This window comes from Sciurus carolinensis, chromosome 6 (assembly GCF_902686445.1).
Source record: "Sciurus carolinensis chromosome 6, mSciCar1.2, whole genome shotgun sequence".
Classification (NCBI taxonomy): domain Eukaryota; kingdom Metazoa; phylum Chordata; class Mammalia; order Rodentia; family Sciuridae; genus Sciurus; species Sciurus carolinensis.
Genome location: NC_062218.1, coordinates 12,409,432 through 12,428,873, shown reverse-complemented (window position 1 = coordinate 12,428,873; position 19,442 = coordinate 12,409,432). Strand labels below are relative to the sequence as shown.

The window sequence follows — 19,442 nt, the reverse complement described above, 5'->3', positions numbered from 1 at the left end:
GATTTTATTGTGTTCTTTCACACAATAGATTGCATCAGTGGAAATACTGCCTTTCTGGAGTTCTGGGAGTCCTTCAAACACACTGGTGAACATGAAGGTGGTTGTGGGGAACCCCAAACTTGCTTTTGGTCAGAAGTGAGGGTGGTCTTGGGGCACAGTCATATTCTGCAGACCAGAGCAATACCTGGGCGATGGTAAACCCACTGCACACAGCACTTGAAAGCAGCTTCCAAACCCGCCTTTCCTGGAAGCCTTACCATCTTGCTCTTCACGAGCTCCTCGATGGCACTCACGAGCTCGGCTGCACTCGGTGTTTCGGAGCTGGTGGGGCGGACTAGTAACCGAGAAGAAGCCTATAGGAGTTAAGAAAAAGAAAAGGGGGGGGTAGTCTCACATTAGTAACTGGACAGACAGTGAAGTCCCCTGCAAGCTCCATCTCTTTATTAAAAGTAATTCCAGACAAAAAGACCACAAGTTTGTCTTTGTTTGCATTTATTTAGAGTTATCCTTTAAAATTTACAATATTCTGACATGAGACATTAAATAAAACCTGTCTGGGGTACATGTGGGAAGCAGACAATGTCTGTTTTTAATCCGCAGTCATATAACATCATAGTGCTTTTCAGAGAGGTGACTGGGCCTTGGAGTACCCTAACTGTACCATCCGCAACTGCTGGCTAAGCTCTGGGATAAGGAGAAAGAAACAGAAGCTGGCCAGTGGAGGCGTGAGAGGCTTAAGGTCTACTGGGTGAACCTTAAATAATCAGGAATACCAACAACAGCTTTACTGTGTTTAGGGACCAAGAAAAGGTAAAAACAAGAAAGAAAAGAGGAACCAGGGTACGGTGACCAGACAGGGAAGAGAGGGGGACAAGCTCACCATTTTCTGTGCCATCCATTTCCCCAATGATTAGTGCAGAGTACAGGAGAGCTGAGGCCTCACAAGCTATCAGGTGCCACTTATGGCTAGAATCGAGGGTGTAACGGGGGTTGACAGTAAGGAATCTGAGGGAGGGGCTACTAAGTTCGAGTCTCAGTAATTGGCAAACACTCTGTGTTTGCAGATTACTTGCACCGTTGATTAGCTGGGAACTAGAAGAGGGGCATAAGTAATATGAACCTTGCTTCATATTAAGGACAGCAGAGATGCATGCGACACATGGCTAGCTGTCCTAGTGATGCATTTCTCACAGCAGACAGATACAGATTTATACGTTTACAAGAGGCTTTTACATATGTGGATCAAAATATGCACTTTACAAAACAAATGTTGGTTTGGTCTAATGAAATTTGGAATATGGAGTGAAGAAAACAAAAGAAAAAATTCAAATGGAAAGGTAAGGAAACTGAGCCAAAACAGACACAGAACACAAATCAACATAATGCTGCCGTGAAAGTTTACAAAAAGAGAAAACAGAACAAAACAAAAAATTAGTCACAAGATAATATACTGTCTGGGAACATCACTACAGATTTTTGTAAATGAAAAACTGCTATTGATAATACCCAGTGAGGTAACACAGTAACCAATAAATGATTCTAGCAAACAGGAAAATATAGTGCGATTTGCTCCTAACATTGAGAAAAATACTTCCTTATTTGGTGAATAAATTGACAAAGTCTGGTCCCTTATTGTTTGGATAACCACCCAGATTTAAGAAATTTCAGTTTTCTACCTTACAAAAAAGGTATATAGCTTAGAGTGTCAAGAAGTAGCTTAAGCATTGACAGTTTTCCGTTTCCAGGTTAGTCAACAAAAGCGCAGGGACTGAGGCCTCTCTCACCTCAGGTCCTCCTCCCTCCCCCCGCTGCACAGCTTGGGGCCTGTACGCAAAACTCCAAGGACCCAACCCAGTGTGAGAGCTGCAGTTCACAACTACTGCCCCCGACCCACGGCACTTACTATGCACGGCATGACTGTGTGCTAAAAAGGGAGGAGGAAGTAGATTCCCACAAGAGACGGCTGTGGAAATGTCTGCCTCGGGTTAAGACTACATGATGGGATGTGGCCTCAAAACTGTCATGCACTGGCTATGTCAGAGCCTAGGTGGTCAAATACAGAATAATCGATCCAGCAAGCAACAGTGCCAGTACTGATAACAGAGTCAGGAAGAAGAGAGGGAAGGAATGGAAGGAATAAAATGTTGAAACACATCTTTTTACTCAGAAACTGCCAAAATTAAGATCCAGCAAACTGCTAAAATTAAATCAAGGGAATGGTTTCACAGCATGATTTTCAACACCTGGCAACTGCAAGAGCCACCGTGGGTTCAGCAGGCTGGAGAGGGCGATCAAGGCACACTCATCAGCTTTTCATTCTGACATTTTATTTTATTTTATTTTTATGGTTCTACGACCGGGATGCACAAAATAAGACTAAGTAAGAACTCAGGGAAAAAAACCGATTCACAAGGCTAGTCACTAAATGTGCAAAGGGCTCCAAAGAGGAGACTGTGGTGCTCAGCTGATTTCTACCCGCCGACAACTGTGCCCACATTGGAGTATAATGATCCTGGGAACATGACTGGCATGCTGGAGAACTGCATGGACAATGGAACCACCTTATTTTAAACAGAAACCTCTGTGCAAAAACACCTCACAGAGGATACAAGATGGCCTACTATTCCCTTAGTGCTGCAAAAGGGCGGACTGAGAGGAACTTCGGATTGTTGTGTCAGAGCCTCTAATCAATGCATTAAGAAATTTAAAAATTAAAGGCAGCAATAACTGAAGCATCATTAAAATCCACTAAACATACTTATACACCCGCATGGGTATGAGAAACTCATCTGCTGGCCTAGTGGTCATTCTGCACGGATCTGCTTCTCACACTCTTGGGCACAAGCGGGCTGCCTCTACCTGGGAAAGCTCCAGGCTGCCTCAGCTCCTGAAATGAGGCTGGTGTGCAGTGCCTACCGAAAGGGCCCCTGCCCCTGGCACAGATGTCTGGGCTGCCCCTTTACCTTGTCGTCCTGCGAGTCTGGCTGGAGGAGGCTGTGCTGCTGGATGGCCATGGGTGGGGGGAGAGGCACAGCATCGGCCCCCTCCTCCCCTTCTTCTTCTCCACAGCTCTGCATCCCCGAGGAAGAGGATTTAGAGAGCGTGCCGCTGCTGAGGCCCTCGTTCCGGCCTCTCTGAAATCAAATCAAGATTTTCTTGTTACATTCTAAGCTACCAGTGTTCAGACGCTGGGACCTGTCTGGTTAACTCGAAGAGCACAGTGAGGACAGAAAGTGGGATGACAGAAATCAGGAACAGGCTCTTTCTGACTTTGATGGTAACTTTCAGTCCCTTACTGCCATCCAACTGCTTTGTTTGCTGATTAGGATGTGAGAAGAGCCACACATGTGTCATTTGAAGGGATGGCCAGCACCATCTATTAGGCTCCAAACTTACCCCAACTCCAAGAAGCCAAATAAATAAATAAATGGAAATCTGAACCACAACACTCAGTTGATTCAGTTTGGCTCAGTTGGTTTCATGTTTGATACTTTGTTAGAGCCGAATTCACTGAATAATAAGGGCATAAGAAATATAATCCAAGGTGCTTTTTACAAATATGAATCACATTTCCCTCTATTCTTGCTTAGAAAAAACATTCCATTTTAGCTCTAGTATGATGACACAGATTTATAAAACAAGATATAAGTACATAATGACTCATCTATTCTAGTAAAAACCAGTGGCAAAAACATGCCCAGGAAAAAATCAGCAGTGACGGCAGGAAACACGTCTGTCAATCGACGAAATATACAACTCTGATTCTACTTCTCTCTGCCTTTTCTTTTTTTGAGCCTCTGTGAAATTTGGGGGCAGTCAAGTTAACAATTTGTGGGCCCCTCACTGTGTCATGTCTTCACTGAAGACTCTCTTAGGGATTGTGAAGGAATTGTTTTTTCCCCCATAATTTAAAGGTCCCTGGACAAAACACTAAACAAAACAGTGCCAGCTGACCTATGCCCTCTTACCTCTGCTGACATGGGAATAACCCAGTGTTTACTACTCAGTCAGTGAAGGAAATTCATTGGATATTTTTAACTCAGGATAAGACGCAAGGTACAAAGACTAACTGGAGGATGCTAACACTCCACCAGCCCATACAGATTTAAAATTAGAGTTCTCCTTATAAAAAGCTGTAAGAGGGTTCAGTGCTTGACCTCAGGGACTGTTCACAGCCTCTGCAGACGTTGTGGGGTGCCTGCCGGGAGATGGAATGAGGAGAGGGCTGAGGTCCCAAGCACCCCTCCCTAAAGCATGGACCCTGGGGGCTGACTGGCCTCGAGGATTTCTTTTTTCAGAAGCTCTGACTGCTCACAGGGGAATAGTTGTTCAGTCACCTTTTGAGTGTCCCCTTGAGTCTAATGGTCCACTAAACAGAGGCACCCGTGGGGATCTGAGATGCTGGTGACTTCTGGGTAAACCGATGAGTTCAGTCACAAGACAAGCAGATACAATTTAAAGGAGGCTGTTAGAAGGCCTCCAGCCTTTGGGCTCCCACAGCCTGTGGCCACTGCACATACCCACCTCCTCAGCAGTCTCGTCCTGAGGGGTGGCTGCGCTGTCGTCCGAGTCCTTCTGCGAGCCAGCATCTGTGCTCTTGCGGACCTCCCTGCTCTTCTTGTGCTTGTGGGCAAGCTTCTTCACGTGCCCATCGGCCTTGCCGCTGCTCAGCCGCCGCACCGGGCTGGTAAGCCACTTGCGCAAGGTGTTGCCTGGCCTCTTGGGGCCTGGAGAGCTCTGGGCCCCGATCATGTGGGGCTGAAGGGAAGCTACAGAGGCAGGTGGACTGGCATCGTTACTGGACACAGAGAGGGAGTCTGATGGGATGAAAGAAAAGAAGATGTTTTACTGAATGTGGCACAAAGCCCCTTGGGGCAGAAGTCTGTGCCAATCCGCTAATGTGCTTTTATCCCCCCCAGCCGCACAGAGCTCAGGTGGGCTGCTGGGAGCTCTGGCTGCTAGCTTTACTGCCAGGGTGGAAACTAAGATTAGAGGGCTGATCACTCTCTCTCATGTTTATCAACTTGAGGTTTGCTAGAGATGATTTTCTGCAGGTTGCATTTCCCCTCTAAAAATAGCCCAAATCTTTAATCCTGAAGACAAGCATCATTAGTGCACAGATTAAAATGTCATTAATTGCAGGGCCTGGTGGCACATGCCTGTAATCCCAGGAACTCGGGAGGTTAAGGCAAGAGGATTTCAAGTTTGAGACCAGCCATGGCCACTTAGTGAGACTGTTTCAAAACAAAAAATTAAAAGGGCTGAGGATGTGGCTCAGCAGTAGAGTGCTCTTGGGTTCAAAAGATTAAAAAAAAAAAAAAAAATCAATTGTGCAAAATATCACAGCCATTGGAGGGCAGACTTTAAAAAGGATTTTCATCTATTTTCTTGATTAACAAAATCCAAGAAAACAAGATATAAAGAAAAATTTTTAAAAAATTTTAGCTATGCAAATTGACTTACTAACTGTAAACTCATCCTGTCAAAGAAATGCAATACTGGACTTATTGCCAGTGAATAAAAGTAAAATTCTATAATCATACACACACACACACACACACACACACACACACACACACATATATGAGGCTCTGGTCAGACTCTGTGACAATCAGCACCCATCTGAAAAGGCCTGTGTCCAGGACGAAGTTGGTGACTGGTGAAGGGAACAGCTGGTCTGTTTCCTGAAGAGCCAGCCCAGGGCCCCTGGCTCAGAGCCAGACCACACAGGCAGGGTGTCTTCACCACCTGCCTCCACAAAGTTATCTCACACGTTTGGGAAAATACTGGCAATGATTAACAAACGGCAACACATCTTAAAGTTGCATGGCGAGAGGAGAAGCCACCCTCAGCTAACCAAAATTCTATAGGAAATATATCCAAGTTAAGCTTCTCCTTGGAACTCAAAAATTAAACGGTCAACTCTGGGTCGATGAGATTTCAAGATGTGGGTAATCAATCTGGGTAACTATAGACACTCAAGTCCATGGACTTAGGTGAGGCATTACTTTTCAACTTGAAAACCGGACACAGTGAACACCTTGCAGTATCTCCCTGAGCAGAGCGACGTGGAATAAAATGCTTCACTTCAGGAAATGGAATGGTAAGCATGGCCATCACTCACTGTGTTTGTTGTTTTCCTAAATCTTCTGAAGTCTTAAAAGTGTATTAAAGCTAATCTTTGAAAATATTCTTTTATACATACACCTATATTAGCTGTATTTACCTCCAAGGCACCAGAGACCATTACTTGCTGCAGTTAAAAGCAAGAGAACTAATCCCAGCCAACCCTATGATTACGTGCAGAGTCAACAGCGCTTCCCACTAAGAGCCCCAGACGCTGGCCTAGACAGCCAATGCCCGTCTAATTGCTGTCCCGTTTTACCCTGAACCAAGACAGGCTGGTGTAGACTATAATCTTCCATAAACAGGTGATGTATTCAAAGCAGAATCACTCATTCTTAAAAATCTAGATTTTTGTTCAAGGCAGACTTTTGTTTCAAAACTAATCAATATCTGTTAAGGAGCAAAAACCTTCTCCCCTGCATATGTACATGTGCGTGCGCACACGTATTTTCACAAATATTTAACATTTATTTTAAACTGACAGTTATTAAAACATTTCCACATTAGACTATTTTCCTTTGATAGGGTCTAGAAAGGCAGGAGGACATAACACCAAGAAGCCAACTCCTTCCTTGGCACCTGCTTAGATATTTATTTAGAACGAAGGGCAAAGGAGGCCAATACAGCACCCAGCTCAGGACCCTAGGTGCAGTAACAACAGGAAGGACAGAGAAAAGATGGTGTCTGGAAAACCCAAGTGCCAGATGATGCTTTATTCACTGTGCTGACCCTGGGAGATGAGGGATTTCAGAACTGTTTACTGTGACTCAGAGCCAAGCCATGGGCTTGTACGAGACAGATGTGAATTACATCTAGTTTCTTTACCTAGGGACCCTGCTGCAAAGTGTTTTCTGGATCACATGATTATTATGTGCTCTAGGCCAGTTGCAAACCCCAGCAATACCAGGAGGAGGAATCACAGAAGGCCCGTGAGGGAGGGGCACTGAAGCTGGCCTCTGATGGAGCCAGGTTGGAGGCACTAGTGGTGAGGTCAGACAGTAAGTTCCACGAGGGCAGCCTCCTTGTCTGCCCTGCTACCTGGCAGACACCAGGGACTCACACGATGCCTGACACACCACGCACTAAGTACTGAGAGGCAACATCAGGAGTCACCAGCCTGCAGAGTGAGCTGGCCCGGGGCTCATCTCTTTAAGACAGTGACTTCTTTGACAGGCACCCACTAAGCGAAATGATGGCACAAGACAAACTATGAAGGTGACACAGGTGGAGGCTGGGAGACAACTTGATGGGCTGGTATAGGTGAGGCGTCATGGAGGCATCCCCACTGCGCCTGAGATAAACTGGGAGAGGGACAGAAAAAGACCAAGGCCCACTTTAACAAAACGAAGTCAAAGGCGGGTCTTCTCGTTCATAAGCAGAGTCCTTGCAATCAGAAGTAATGAAGAATCCACCTAAGCCAGAAAATCAACTTCACAGATTTTTTTGAGCCTAAAAGTGAGAATTTGGCAGACTTGGCGCTGGAGAAATACAGCACATATGAACCCTAAGTAAAAAGAGGATGCCTACCAGGAATTCTGACCAGATCTCTTTGTCTAGCAGGGTTTTCAGGGTTACAAAGAAGTGAGAGGTCTTGGAAGAAAGTGTGCGGTTGGGCAGGAAATGCAGACCTCTTTACTCCCCAGCAGGTCCTGGGGGCCTCTGCACCATGACGGAATCAACTGCAGTCAATTAATAATGCTGTGTGGGACCCAGCTGGGTTTATAAGGATCACTCTCAGGGCATTTTAGCTTTGCCTGGGAAAGTGGCTGGTGGTTGTTAAAATGGTTCAAAACCAGAAAGAAATTAGATACATCATTTCCCAATGTCTCTGTGGGCTCAGCTGCACAGGCTTGATTCTTTGCTTTTTTGGGAAGCAAGCTCAAAAGTGATTTCCTACTATGGACTAAAGAGTTCATCCTTTAATCAGAAGGACCAGCGCTGCCCAAGGTGGGAGCTTATCAGATGGATGCACAGTGGTGAGCGTCACTATATGAGGGGAATAAACAGCCCTCTCCTGACCAAGTCGCCAAAATGACGTCATTTCACTTCCCTGGAATGTACAGGGCTTAGGAAAATGCTGGCCATGCGAGCAGCCGTTACAATGGAAGAAGGAAATTTTGTTACTTTTTAAATCATACTTTGAAAACCATTCCGTTACAGAAGTCTGAAAATGTAGAGGGGAAGTTTCTTCATCTAAGATTAGCAGTTATTCTTTTTAGTGTAACCTGATATATCAGTCATCATTTTGATGATCAGTAATGGAAAAAAAAAAAAAAAACCTCCAAAATAATAGTAAGATAGATAAATGACGTCTTCTCTCTACTTTGTAACAATAATGTTCAATTCTTGGTGCTTTTTGATTATGACAAACCAATAAATTGTTTATTTTTTCATTATAGAAATTCCTTTTGCCTAAATCAGTGGACTGTTATAGTCTATGTATCTGCCTTTCACTGGCATAAATCTTAAGTTTAAAGGTCTAACAATTATTTAAACTTAATAAAATCATTAACAGAATGACAAAAGTGTCTATTATTTTTAGTTACTTGAAGAACAGACTTTGCCCACTAGACCGACTTCACTGTTGCAAATTTTGAGCTAGATCACATGCCCTAATGGTATCTCTAGAGGACATAAAAGTCTCCAATGTTACTGGGCACAACATAAGCATAAATCCCCCCAAAAAAGTTTTAAGTTCTTTGTCTTCTTGAGAAGATCTTAAATTGCTGGTCGCACACCGTTGTCTTTCCAAGGAGAGGTTCCAATGGCAGTCACGGGACATGGCTAAGGGGATGGTAGCCCGAGTATCCACTGCCCGGCACTGACACTGGGGAGTGTGCTCCCCTCTTCCCATCTGCTTGAGATCTAACTGAGGCTAGCCAAGTTCGAGAGTGATCCTCAGGAGGAGAGTCCTATGGTCAGAACCCTGTATTACCAGTTCATTACAGTTTCTGTCTCGCTGGGTCACTGTCAAGATGGGAAGTGGACCAAGAACAGACTCTAGGCTTGTATGGGTGGGTGCTATGTCTGGTCCACTTACAGCTACGTGCTCAGCTGCCGGCAGACAGACTTGCGTACCCCTGATGCTTAGTAAGTTCACACTGAATAAATGACAAAAGGCAAATGAACCCGTGACAGGCTGTTTGTGTTTCTGTTTACCCAGTCCAAGAATACCAACTTGACAACGTAACTCGACCACTCTGAACAATGATGTCTCAAGTTAGTGGTATGTCCTGATCACTTTTGTGATCTGATTTTAGTCTAGTTCATGAGTTTGAGTCATTTGCTTCTCAGAGGACGATTCAGAGCAGACCGTAGCTGCCCCAGGCGGCCCGATGCTCACCCGCGCACGCTGTGCGATGCTCTCTGATGAGGCAAAGCCCAGGCGGGGCGTGCGTTAACGTCACCCACCAGGGAGGCATCACGCAGGGGCAGAGGAGGGCTCCGGTCTGAGGAGACCTGAGAGTCACCGGGGCAGACCCTCCGTCTGTTCCTGTTTTCCACTCAGTTGCTTGTCTTTGGCCTTCCCCCCAAGGTCAACCTTTCCAGCAGAGAGCCAACTCTCAGTACTGCTTTCCATCCCAGCTCTAGCTTTCTTATCTGCAAAGAGGACCCGCAGCCCACGCCACACATAGTTTCGGAGTGTGCTTTCCTCCTTTCAGCTTGGGGGGACCCACTGACTCAGGGTCCAGAAGGAGAATAAATAGGGATGTCACCAAGGACCTTGGGCTCGGCAGGGGGCCTGTGTCTGAGCCAGCCTCTCCCACTTGAGCCTGGCAGACATTGTGGACTCCGGTTTTCCCACCTCACGGGGCTGCAATGGAGTGGAGGAACAATGGGAAAGGACCATTTACAAATGTGGGATGGCCGAGGCGCCAGGGCTGGCTGCTGGTGGTGCGGAACCTGGGAACACTGCCTTTATAGAAACCAGAGTTCCCAGACCATGGGAGTCAGGTTCGCAATCACAGGCCTGGCATGGTGTCCAGGACATACCAAAAATGGATGAATGAAACAACTTAGACAAATTACTTCACTTTATTTTAAAAAAATAACATGTCCCAAATTAAGAGGACAAAGTAGAATTCAGCATGAAGAGATACTGTCTGCCTAAAAGATGCTCAGATGTGCACTGAGAAAACCAAGAGGGATCTGCCTCAAGTCCCAAGAGAGCAAATCAGTGAAAATTTCTCTCTTCTGATTTTCAGGGGGAAAATCCTCACATGGAAAATCCTTCAGCTTCTTTGCTGAAGTCAGAGTTCACACAAAGTCCATGCTAGATTTCTTCTTAAAATAAATAAAGAAAAAAAAGCTAAAGAAAAAGGGGGAAGCAAGAGTGCTGACCCCCAGCTCCACATGGGAAAGGATTTCACCCTGTGAACACACACAGCGCCAGAACTGTTGGGAGAAGAGAAATCTCCTTCTACTCCCAGTCTGTAAATCTGGACATCTGTGATTAATAAAAGCACATTTTTTTTTTTTTAAATTTAAGAAAAAAAGGAAAAAGACCATATCCTGCTAGTTGCAGGCTAAGGAGGATCATGTTTCATTTAACCCTCTCATTTTCAAAAAGGTAGAAAGTCCTAAAGACGCCTGGAAGTGTTTTAGAGTAACCTGGTGGCTAAGAGCACTCGTAAATGGAGTTAAAGACTCCAGCCTGAATTTGAAAATGTCTCACCCAAATCTGCACTTCCTTGGTGTCACTGTCTTAATAGCACACATGTTCCAGGAGGGTAGAGTTTCATGTAGCTTTGCTTGACTGTGCATCCGGTATTGAAGCCTGACTGGCATAGGCAGGGACTCGGCAAGTACTTGCTCAGAGGGCACTTCACAGATGAGCAGCAGGCAAGCCCTGGGGTGGGCACTTCACAGATGAGCAGCAGGCAAGCTCTGGGGCTGGGGTTCCAGTCCCACCCAGGACCTGCTGGGTACAGGTATCTTGAAAGTCAGTGGCCTTCTTTTGCTTTAGTTTCTTGATGTGCACAATGGTGGTGATTCCCTGGCTTAACCAGGAGTCTGGGAAGCAGGGGAGGCATGAAAGAGTCTTTGGTAAAATTATAGCCTAACAAGGATATGAAGTAATACTCATTTTTTTTTTTTTTTTGCATAAAAAAGGTGTAATCAGCTGGGAAGAATAGAACAAGGAGTGGTGGTGTGATGATCCGTCAGGAAGACCAGTATCCACCAGCCCAGAGTGGGAGGCAAGAGCAGTGGGGACTCCGAGCCCTGCATCTTTGGATGGCTGGGGTTACAGGCTCCACTAGGGTCCTGTGCATCTGCTGTGACAGGCATCCTTCACTCACAGGATGTCAGCCAAGAGCACTCACAGGGGACTGGTGCCAACAGCCGCCTGGTGTCTGATGAGGCAGTGCCAGCACACAGATGCATGCCTTTTGACACTGGGAGACTTTCCAGTAAGCATCTGTCTCACATTTCAAGTTCTCCACAACGTTCCCCCAAATGATGTTAGTGAGTCTTAAAGTTATTCCCATCTTTGTGTCCATTGTGAGTGTTCAAAAATATGTGCCAAATGAACAATGCAATGATGTCTTGATTAAAACTCCAGCCAAGATAAGCATGACTCAGAGGCAAATTCCCAAAGCAAAGGGCTGTTTCCAATTCTAAATGCAAGACGAAAAGAAATGTTTAGCAGTTACTGCTCTATGTGCTCAAGAAAGATAATTTGTGGATACTTTGGGTCAGCTGCTTCTAAAGCCTGAAAATAATTCTATCAAGGTATCTGAAAACAGGCTGGGTAGGGCTTCATCTGTCCAGTACCTGTGCAGTAGTAGTTTCTCAAACCGCTATCTTATCAAGAATTCAATTAAGCAAATACAGTTTTCATTCAGGAAGCTCTTCTACCATACCAGGGAGGTAGTAATGTACACAGGGAAACCAGGTTGTAAATTACTCAGGAAGCAAAGAACAAATAAGTTGGTAGCTTGTGACCGATAACTGTAATAGAACAAGATATCTGAACAAAGGGCTATCATCTCTCTACTCTTCAAATTGGATTTTAATTCCACTTTTGGAATCAAGAAACCTTTTTTTTTTTTTTTTCCCTAATTAAAAAAAGAACTGGTGCTCTAGAAATTCTCCTGCAGATCACGTTAAAAAGTGGGATGATCTCTAGGTCAGTCCTCCAGATGCCTCTTCCAGGGAGGATGTCTTGTCTTCTTATGATGTAACGATCATAACTGTCTCAGAGACCGTGATATTAGTTTATGATCAGTGATGAGGAAGAAACTGACCTGGTCAGTGATGCAGTTGTCCTTCTGGTGGTTCAGAAAATAGAAGCAAGTATTTTTATGACATTTCTCTGAATTTAAAATCTATGCTCTATTTGTGCATACATTTCTGAAGACTTCTTGGTTGTCTTCTACTTTCTCACACATTCCCTTGCCCTTACATCTCACTCCTCTTCTGTGAAAGCTACTGACTCTTAATTTGTCCCCCAGCAGTAAGGGTCCAGGAGGCCAGAAACTGCAGACTTGGACAGACCCTGAGTACCCACTGAGTCCTCTGCCTGTTCACACACTCCCAGGTTCCCAGGCTTTAGTCTGGGCTGCAAGTGTCGTGCTGTTGTTATGTCAGCACAGGAAATAATCTTTCAAAAACCAAAAGCTGTGCAGAGGCGCTGAGCACAAGTCTGGGGAACAGTAATGACTGAGAGCGTGGCAAGAAAATATAAAAAAGTTTATAAAAGCAAATTTTACATATTTCAGTTTAGTTGGGAGAGGGGCCTTAATGCAAAAACAGTGAACTCTGAAACTGCTTTCAAATGTAACGTGAAAACGAAACAGAGAAAAAGGGCAAATTCCCTTTTTTTTTTTTTTTTTTAATAATCCTTAGATTCAACCAGAGGCCCAGCACAGCATCTCCAGGCTCAAGCTATAATGAAGAACACATGGTCTCTGTTGCCTGAGAAAGTGCACGTAAATGACCAACACGCTTCGCTGTTCCCTGTGCAGCCCCCTCCCACACATTCACACGGGAGGGGTCACCAGCAGCCACCCTGGGGGGTGGCCCTGAATGTCAGAACACAGCACAGTCGACAGCATCAACTAAAACCAACTCAGTGAAAAACAACTGCTCTGTCCATTTCCTGATTAAGACTAAAAGCGAGAACGTACGCCTGAGGGTACAGGCACACTGTCATACAGTGTGTGCTCTGGTCTTAACTGAACCAAGTCACATCAATGTCCAACATCAGGAGTGCTGGACATCAAAGTCCCCTCTGTGCACATGGCCTAACAGTATGCAATGGAAATCTGCTCTGAGGACTCTTACAGATGTTCAAATGTTATTTATTCTCAGTGTCCTTTCTGAAAACACTGAGAACATCATATAAGCCCTGGAATACTCAGCTATGCCGACAAAGGCAACACTGCCCGCATTATTACTCCCCTCGAGCTCATCCTGTAAGGGGATGTTAACCATCAGCATTTCTAGCCAGGAGACTATTTCACTTTAAAGGTCTTTACGTTCATCACTAAAATTCGTAATAAAGAAACATTAAGAAATTAAGTAAGAATTAAGCAGATGGCATAATCCTCTGCTTGGCAAGTCAGATGAACAGGATCTCACGTATTGCCAAAGTCGAAATCTAAAAACACCTCAGAGATGGAATGATGCAGAAGGATCATTACAGACAGAGGGTGAGGGAAAGGCTGGCTTGGCCTGATCGGTGCAAGGACCTCAGTCAGAGCTAGTGGACGCAGGGATCAGGAACCCCAGGTGCAGGAGGACCTGCAGTGGGTGGACAGCTTAGACCAGCTGTTGGCTTCCAGGGAAGGATGAGCTCGAGAGGGCCGCCATAGTGACAAGAGGCTGAAGCTAACATCAAGGTCCATGGGGAGCATCCGCGCCTCCCCACACGCTCTGGGCTCCTGTGTCCACTGGTCCCTGGCAGGGATGGAAGGCCGAGCTGACGTCTTCCTCATAGGGGCTGCTAAGGCATCTGTCCTGCTGCCACTCTCAGAGCTCCTTCCAAAGGTGGGACAGGGCGAGCCACGGGCCCATGGTTTGCCTGGTGGACATCCAAACACTGTTCAGATCACAGCTATAAAAAATACCAAGTTGCAAAAAAGTCATCTTCTTTTTCAATCCTATTTTTAAGTCAGGCCTTAGTCTTTAATGTAATCCTTTTCTACTCTGGACAAATATATATATGGTGGAGGATGAACAGCAGGCCTTGTCTGCAACCAAGAATCTGAGCTATCACAAAAGGAAACAAAATCCCTAAGGAACTATCTTGCCAGCAATCAATGGGAGGGGACTTGAATTCATTCCTAACTTTGATGCAAGGACAAAAAGCAGACAAGCCAAGATAGCCTTGTTGGATCAGAGAAAGACGCTTCCCTCACCATTTTTTTCCCTATAAAAATGAGAGCAGAAAGAGACAAATCCTGCAATCTAAAGCCATTTCTAACAACTTTCTGCCACCTCACTCGACTTGGCCCACAGGCCTCGTGTGAATCTGCATGGTCACTGCATTGGGGCGGGGACCGGAGGATGAGAGGTGTTTTTGAAACAGTGGGTGAGCCCCACTGCCACTTGGAGAACACAGGGGCTCTGCTTCTGGCGCTGCACCTCAGGCTGGCCTCACTGAAAGCAGAGGCGGGGAGGCTGGTGCTGCCGCCCGCCCGTGAGGGCGCCATGATGGGCTGCTCTACAGGGGGCGGCAAGAGCCACTTCTGGGGAGGCCCTGCAGGCGAGGTCGCCTCTCGCCGGGGTGGAATCCAATGTCTACCCAGGCGCTGTCACACAGGCAGTGAGTGACATCCTCCAGTGTGACACCCTGCAGCACCAGTCTATGCTCTGAAACCAGGAAAGCTTCTGAACGCTTCTCTATTTATTTGGCTTTTTCTGATGTTGAGGTCTTCTGTGTTCCCAAAAATGTCAAATGGCTGTTGTCTTTAGAAACTTACTTAAGATTAATATCACTTATGTAACGAAAGATTATTTTTAAAAAATTCAGTGTGTTTAACAAATTACTTGGTATTTAGAATATTGCTGACTTAGGATAATGAGGTGCTGTTACAAAATAACGGGTCTTTGATTCCCAGCCTTTCTGTTTGGGAAGTTATCCCCCTAGCAATGCAGGATTTACCATGACTCTGAATAGACAACTGTCACTTAGAGGAACAAAAAGTTAATTCTGAGGGAAACAGGCAATCACGTGGCACTCACAAACATTCTGTTCATCTGACTGTGTTTCAGTCTTAACAACACTGTCAAGAACGCGAATGCTTCACTCGCGGGCACAGTGGTTCCTGATGTTCCACACGAAGGCTTAGTACTGAGAGGTCTGATCTAATTTGAAGGTTTACACTGGCAACTGTATTCTTCACAATGGACATTTATACTTTCAGGTCTTTCTTGATGAAAAATGAAATTACTCAGGTTGCCTTATTAAAGAGAAAACCGACAATGTTTTGTGGGGGTTATTTATAGAGTGAAGCGAGGGACAAGCAAAGACCTTCTGGTAACAAGTGGTTTAAAAGAATACTGTGCAGTTAGTGGTTTAAACTATATGACTGATTTATTTCAGGTGGTAATGGACTTCTCTTCATTCATATACAAATTTATTATCACCCTTTATGAATTGTGTGAGGACACACACAACCGAAACATGCTATGAGCCATGAAAACTTATAAATGTCACAGAGCCACGTAACAATATACTCATTTGATACAGCATTAAGAGAGAGAAAAAAAATGGCCCTGGAATGTTCTGCAACCAGCCTGCCAAGCTCTCACTCTCCACTCTTCTCCACAGGGCAGGGCAGGTTAGCTACAGTCTCAGCCTCGAGGGATGGAATATTAGTTTAGAAAGAGTTACAGCTGTGTAGAACGAGGAAACAGACGAACTTTCCCAAACCACAAAGCAAATATCTAGTACATCATATTTTAGAGTCCCTGGTTGCTTTTTTAAAAAAATCAAGAAACAAAAAAGCTCAAAACAATAGTAATTCCTTTTGCCAACACATTTTAGTAATGATTTAAGAAAAGCAAAATGTTGCTCTAACTAAAGCATAATAAGCTCATGAAAAAACAGTATTAAAATGTCAATCACAGACTCCAAGAGGTAAAAAGCCCAGTATCACAATCTACTCCCAAGCACACAAAGGATCAAGGGCTGCAATCCCATAACTTCATCTAGTTTGACTTGAAGACATCGTGCCCACCTCTACCCTCTAAGTAACTGGATGGCACTGGATTTCAGTTTTTAAATCACCATCTTTGTAATTTTGTGAAGACTGCCCCCACTTTTCACATACTAAAACAACAAAAGCCAAAGGACAAAAAGAAGAGGGCTGGAGCCCTGCTTTGGGGTTACTCCTGCCTCCCCCGGGAGCTGAGAGCTCCAGCAGCTGCCCGCTGCCTCGGAAGAGGCAGCTTTCTAAGACTCTCCCACACCTCCTGTCAATAAGCCGTCCTGTGGAGAGGCTGTCCGTGCTCCCCCGAGTTCCTCAAGCCCCTCCATAGCCAGGGAGGAGGGAGGAGGGAGGCCTGGAGTTGTTCCAGGAAGAAACAAAGAAGGCTCGGGAACAAAGGGAATGAAGAGAACGCCTCAGCGAGAACCCCAATTAACGCTCAGCCCTGTCCATGACTTTAATTAGTGCCCCATGTGATAGAGGCACTGCCGCCCACGGGGAGGCAAGTGAGCAGGAAGTAACCAACCGACCCGCTTGGGGGAAGGGGTAGGAACGACTGGGGCGGGCACTGCGCCCGTCTCTCCGTTTAGCTAGAGAGACAAAGGGAAAAACGTTCAATTTTTAGTTCCTACGTCATCACAACAAGCACAGCCCATACCCTTCTTGCTATTAGAGTCTCTTATTCAACTTCACGTGCCTCTGGGCCCTTGGGCCACTTCTTATAATAATTCATCAGCTTTAAGAGATAAAAGAGGAAGGAGAATTAGCCTCAGGGATAATATGCTTTATCTCAGAAGATCTTCAACGGTGTGTTTTTAGACGTAAGAGTAGCTAGTGTTTCCATGTTGATGGGCACGGTCCATTTTCCCTACAGTATAAACAGTTAGTTTCAACAAGATGTCACCATAGGAACATTTTTCAATTGCCCATCACAGATAAATTGAGTTCTTAAATATTAAAAATATGACTAAAAGAAGGTATTTTACATACAGAGAGAAGAAAATGTGTTCCAATATTATCAGTGGCTGCCTATGGGTGCTGTGTCCCCTCTGTGGCTCCACGTCTGTGACTTTTCCAGTTGTTACACAGAGCACATACAGTTTCAGAGAAACTAGATGCCTCCAGCCTGATGTGCTTTGTTCACGTTTGTAATATTTTATGTGAGAACTGCAAAATGTTAACTGGAGCATCTGGGCTCTGGCTGCCAGGGCCCCACCACACTATTCCTGCCAGACAGGAAGAGGAAATCAGGGCTGTCTCCCTGGGTAGATTCCATGGCTCATTACCCCATGCTCCCCACAGACTCGGCTGTGTTTATAGACTTGCTCACTCACCCCAGAGGCCAACTTTGAGCACCTGGAGGAAATTCTTCAAAATGAAAAGCCATAAATTTGTGTTCCCCCTGAAATACAGCTGAAGAGATACACTCAGAGAAAGCACATACCAAAGAGAGATTGCAGCTCAAGGGGAGGAGGCCTGCTCCTTGTCTAGAGAGGACTAAATTCCAGAACTAAGCAAGGTCATTTTGTTGAACAGTTCCCAACCTGGAAACTTTAGGATTCTAGGGCACTCTGTGGGAAGTTTTCAGTTGATTTTTAGTATTGACTTTAAAAAGTTTTAGTACTGCAGATTTCTAAATTCACCCTAAAATAGGATATAACACTAAATCAATTTTATTAGCTTTTTGGCTAGAAGTATATATACATTCAGTGTGTAACATTTTTTGTTTTCTATAAAAGTGAGTAAACATGTATTTTTAAAATGCAGTTTGCTTGAGGAAAAAAATTTAAATAAAGATTTTGGAAGATATAATAACCATAGCAGCAAGTGTATTCTCTTTTGCAGGGAGGGTGGATGAAGAAACTCCAGTTCTGGGTGACTAAAAAAGACTATCCAAGTCACATGGGAGGGGTAAGTGTTGGCAAGAACACTGGTGTTCCAGTTTCCACAGTGTATACTATTCCCACCATGCAATACTGCACATCTATCTTAAATTGATAAAGGGGGAAAAAAAAGATTTGAGATAGAATATAGTTCACATATTAACTTTCCAGAAACAGTTTTCATAGCTGAAACAATGTAACATCCACAAGAAATTCTTCTTTGTTTTTTATTTGTTCACAAGAAAGTAAATATCCTATGCACAGACATCTTTAATTTGAAGGAGGTAGTGCTAATAAGGTACTTGGATATCTTCACAGAACAGGTTCATATTATATGTTTCAGCAAAGACATCTCATTGTCCCATGCTTGATCTTTGGAATGTTACCCTTTAATTTATAAAATCAAAAACTGCATTGGTGAGAATCTGTACTACCAAATCGGGGGTGGGGGGGAGAAAAAGAAAAAAAAGTGCAGTGGTTTAGGCCTATAATCCCAGTAACTCGGGAGGCTGAGGCAGGAGGATTACAAGTTCAAACCCAGTCTCAGCATCTTAGTGAGGCACTAAGCAACTCAGTGAGACACTGTCTAATAAAACATAAAAAAGGGCTGGGGATATGGCTTGGTGGTTAAGCCAGGGTTCAATCCCTGGTACCAAAAAAAAAAAAAAAAAAAAAGAACTTGAAGAGAATTCAGGAACTGTAAAGCACACAGTACACTAGTATATGATCTGTTCACTGTTATGGAGGTCACTACGTTAAGTTTTTCTTTAGCTTTAGTCAGAGAACCTGTTTAGCAGTGGAACAGATTCCATCTGACCTAGAAAATGGTACAGTTATTTCAAAATGAGAACCAATTCAATAGTTCCATTATCTTATTAGTACAACTGGGCTCTCCCATGGGAAACCTCTTAAAAGATAATTTCCAGGTCTTCTTGAATTTACCTTCTCTTAAGTTCTTTTTCTAACAATTGCTTAAACTCTCCTGCCATATGGCTGTGTTGTTATTGACTGTGGCTACATCAGCAAATAAAACAAGCTTCTGTGCAGTTTGCTCTAGGCAAAATGGGTTCACTTTTTGACAGGAGAATGTCTCACAGGAAGCAGAAAAAGGTCTTTCCCTAAATCTTCCAAAAGTAAAGCCCGGGATTGTTTGCAGGTGCAGGAAGCTTTGCAATCACTCTGTGATTTGATGGGCATTACAAAATTACTCTGGGATTTATTTTTGAATACTTTCCAGAATCATTTTTCCTTTTCAAATCTGATGCATATACATTTG

At 44.5% G+C, this 19,442-nt stretch overlaps 1 protein-coding gene across 3 annotated transcripts in view; it reads right to left on the bottom strand.

The window, feature by feature from the left end:
- Trio (trio Rho guanine nucleotide exchange factor) overlaps window positions 1-19,442 on the bottom strand; it is a 322,610-nt gene that overhangs the window by 37,170 nt on the left and 265,998 nt on the right. For 2 of the 3 annotated variants that reach the window (XM_047555752.1, XM_047555751.1), the window contains exons 35-37: window positions 4,525-4,817; window positions 2,964-3,134; window positions 258-353 (exon numbers count right to left, since the gene is read on the bottom strand). In XM_047555752.1, coding sequence (XP_047411708.1) covers window positions 258-353; window positions 2,964-3,134; window positions 4,525-4,817 — 560 coding nt within the window. Of the gene's footprint in view, window positions 1-257; window positions 354-441; window positions 1,386-2,963; window positions 3,135-4,524; window positions 4,818-19,442 lie in introns of those variants that run through there. The other variant, XM_047555754.1, reaches the window with a different exon arrangement.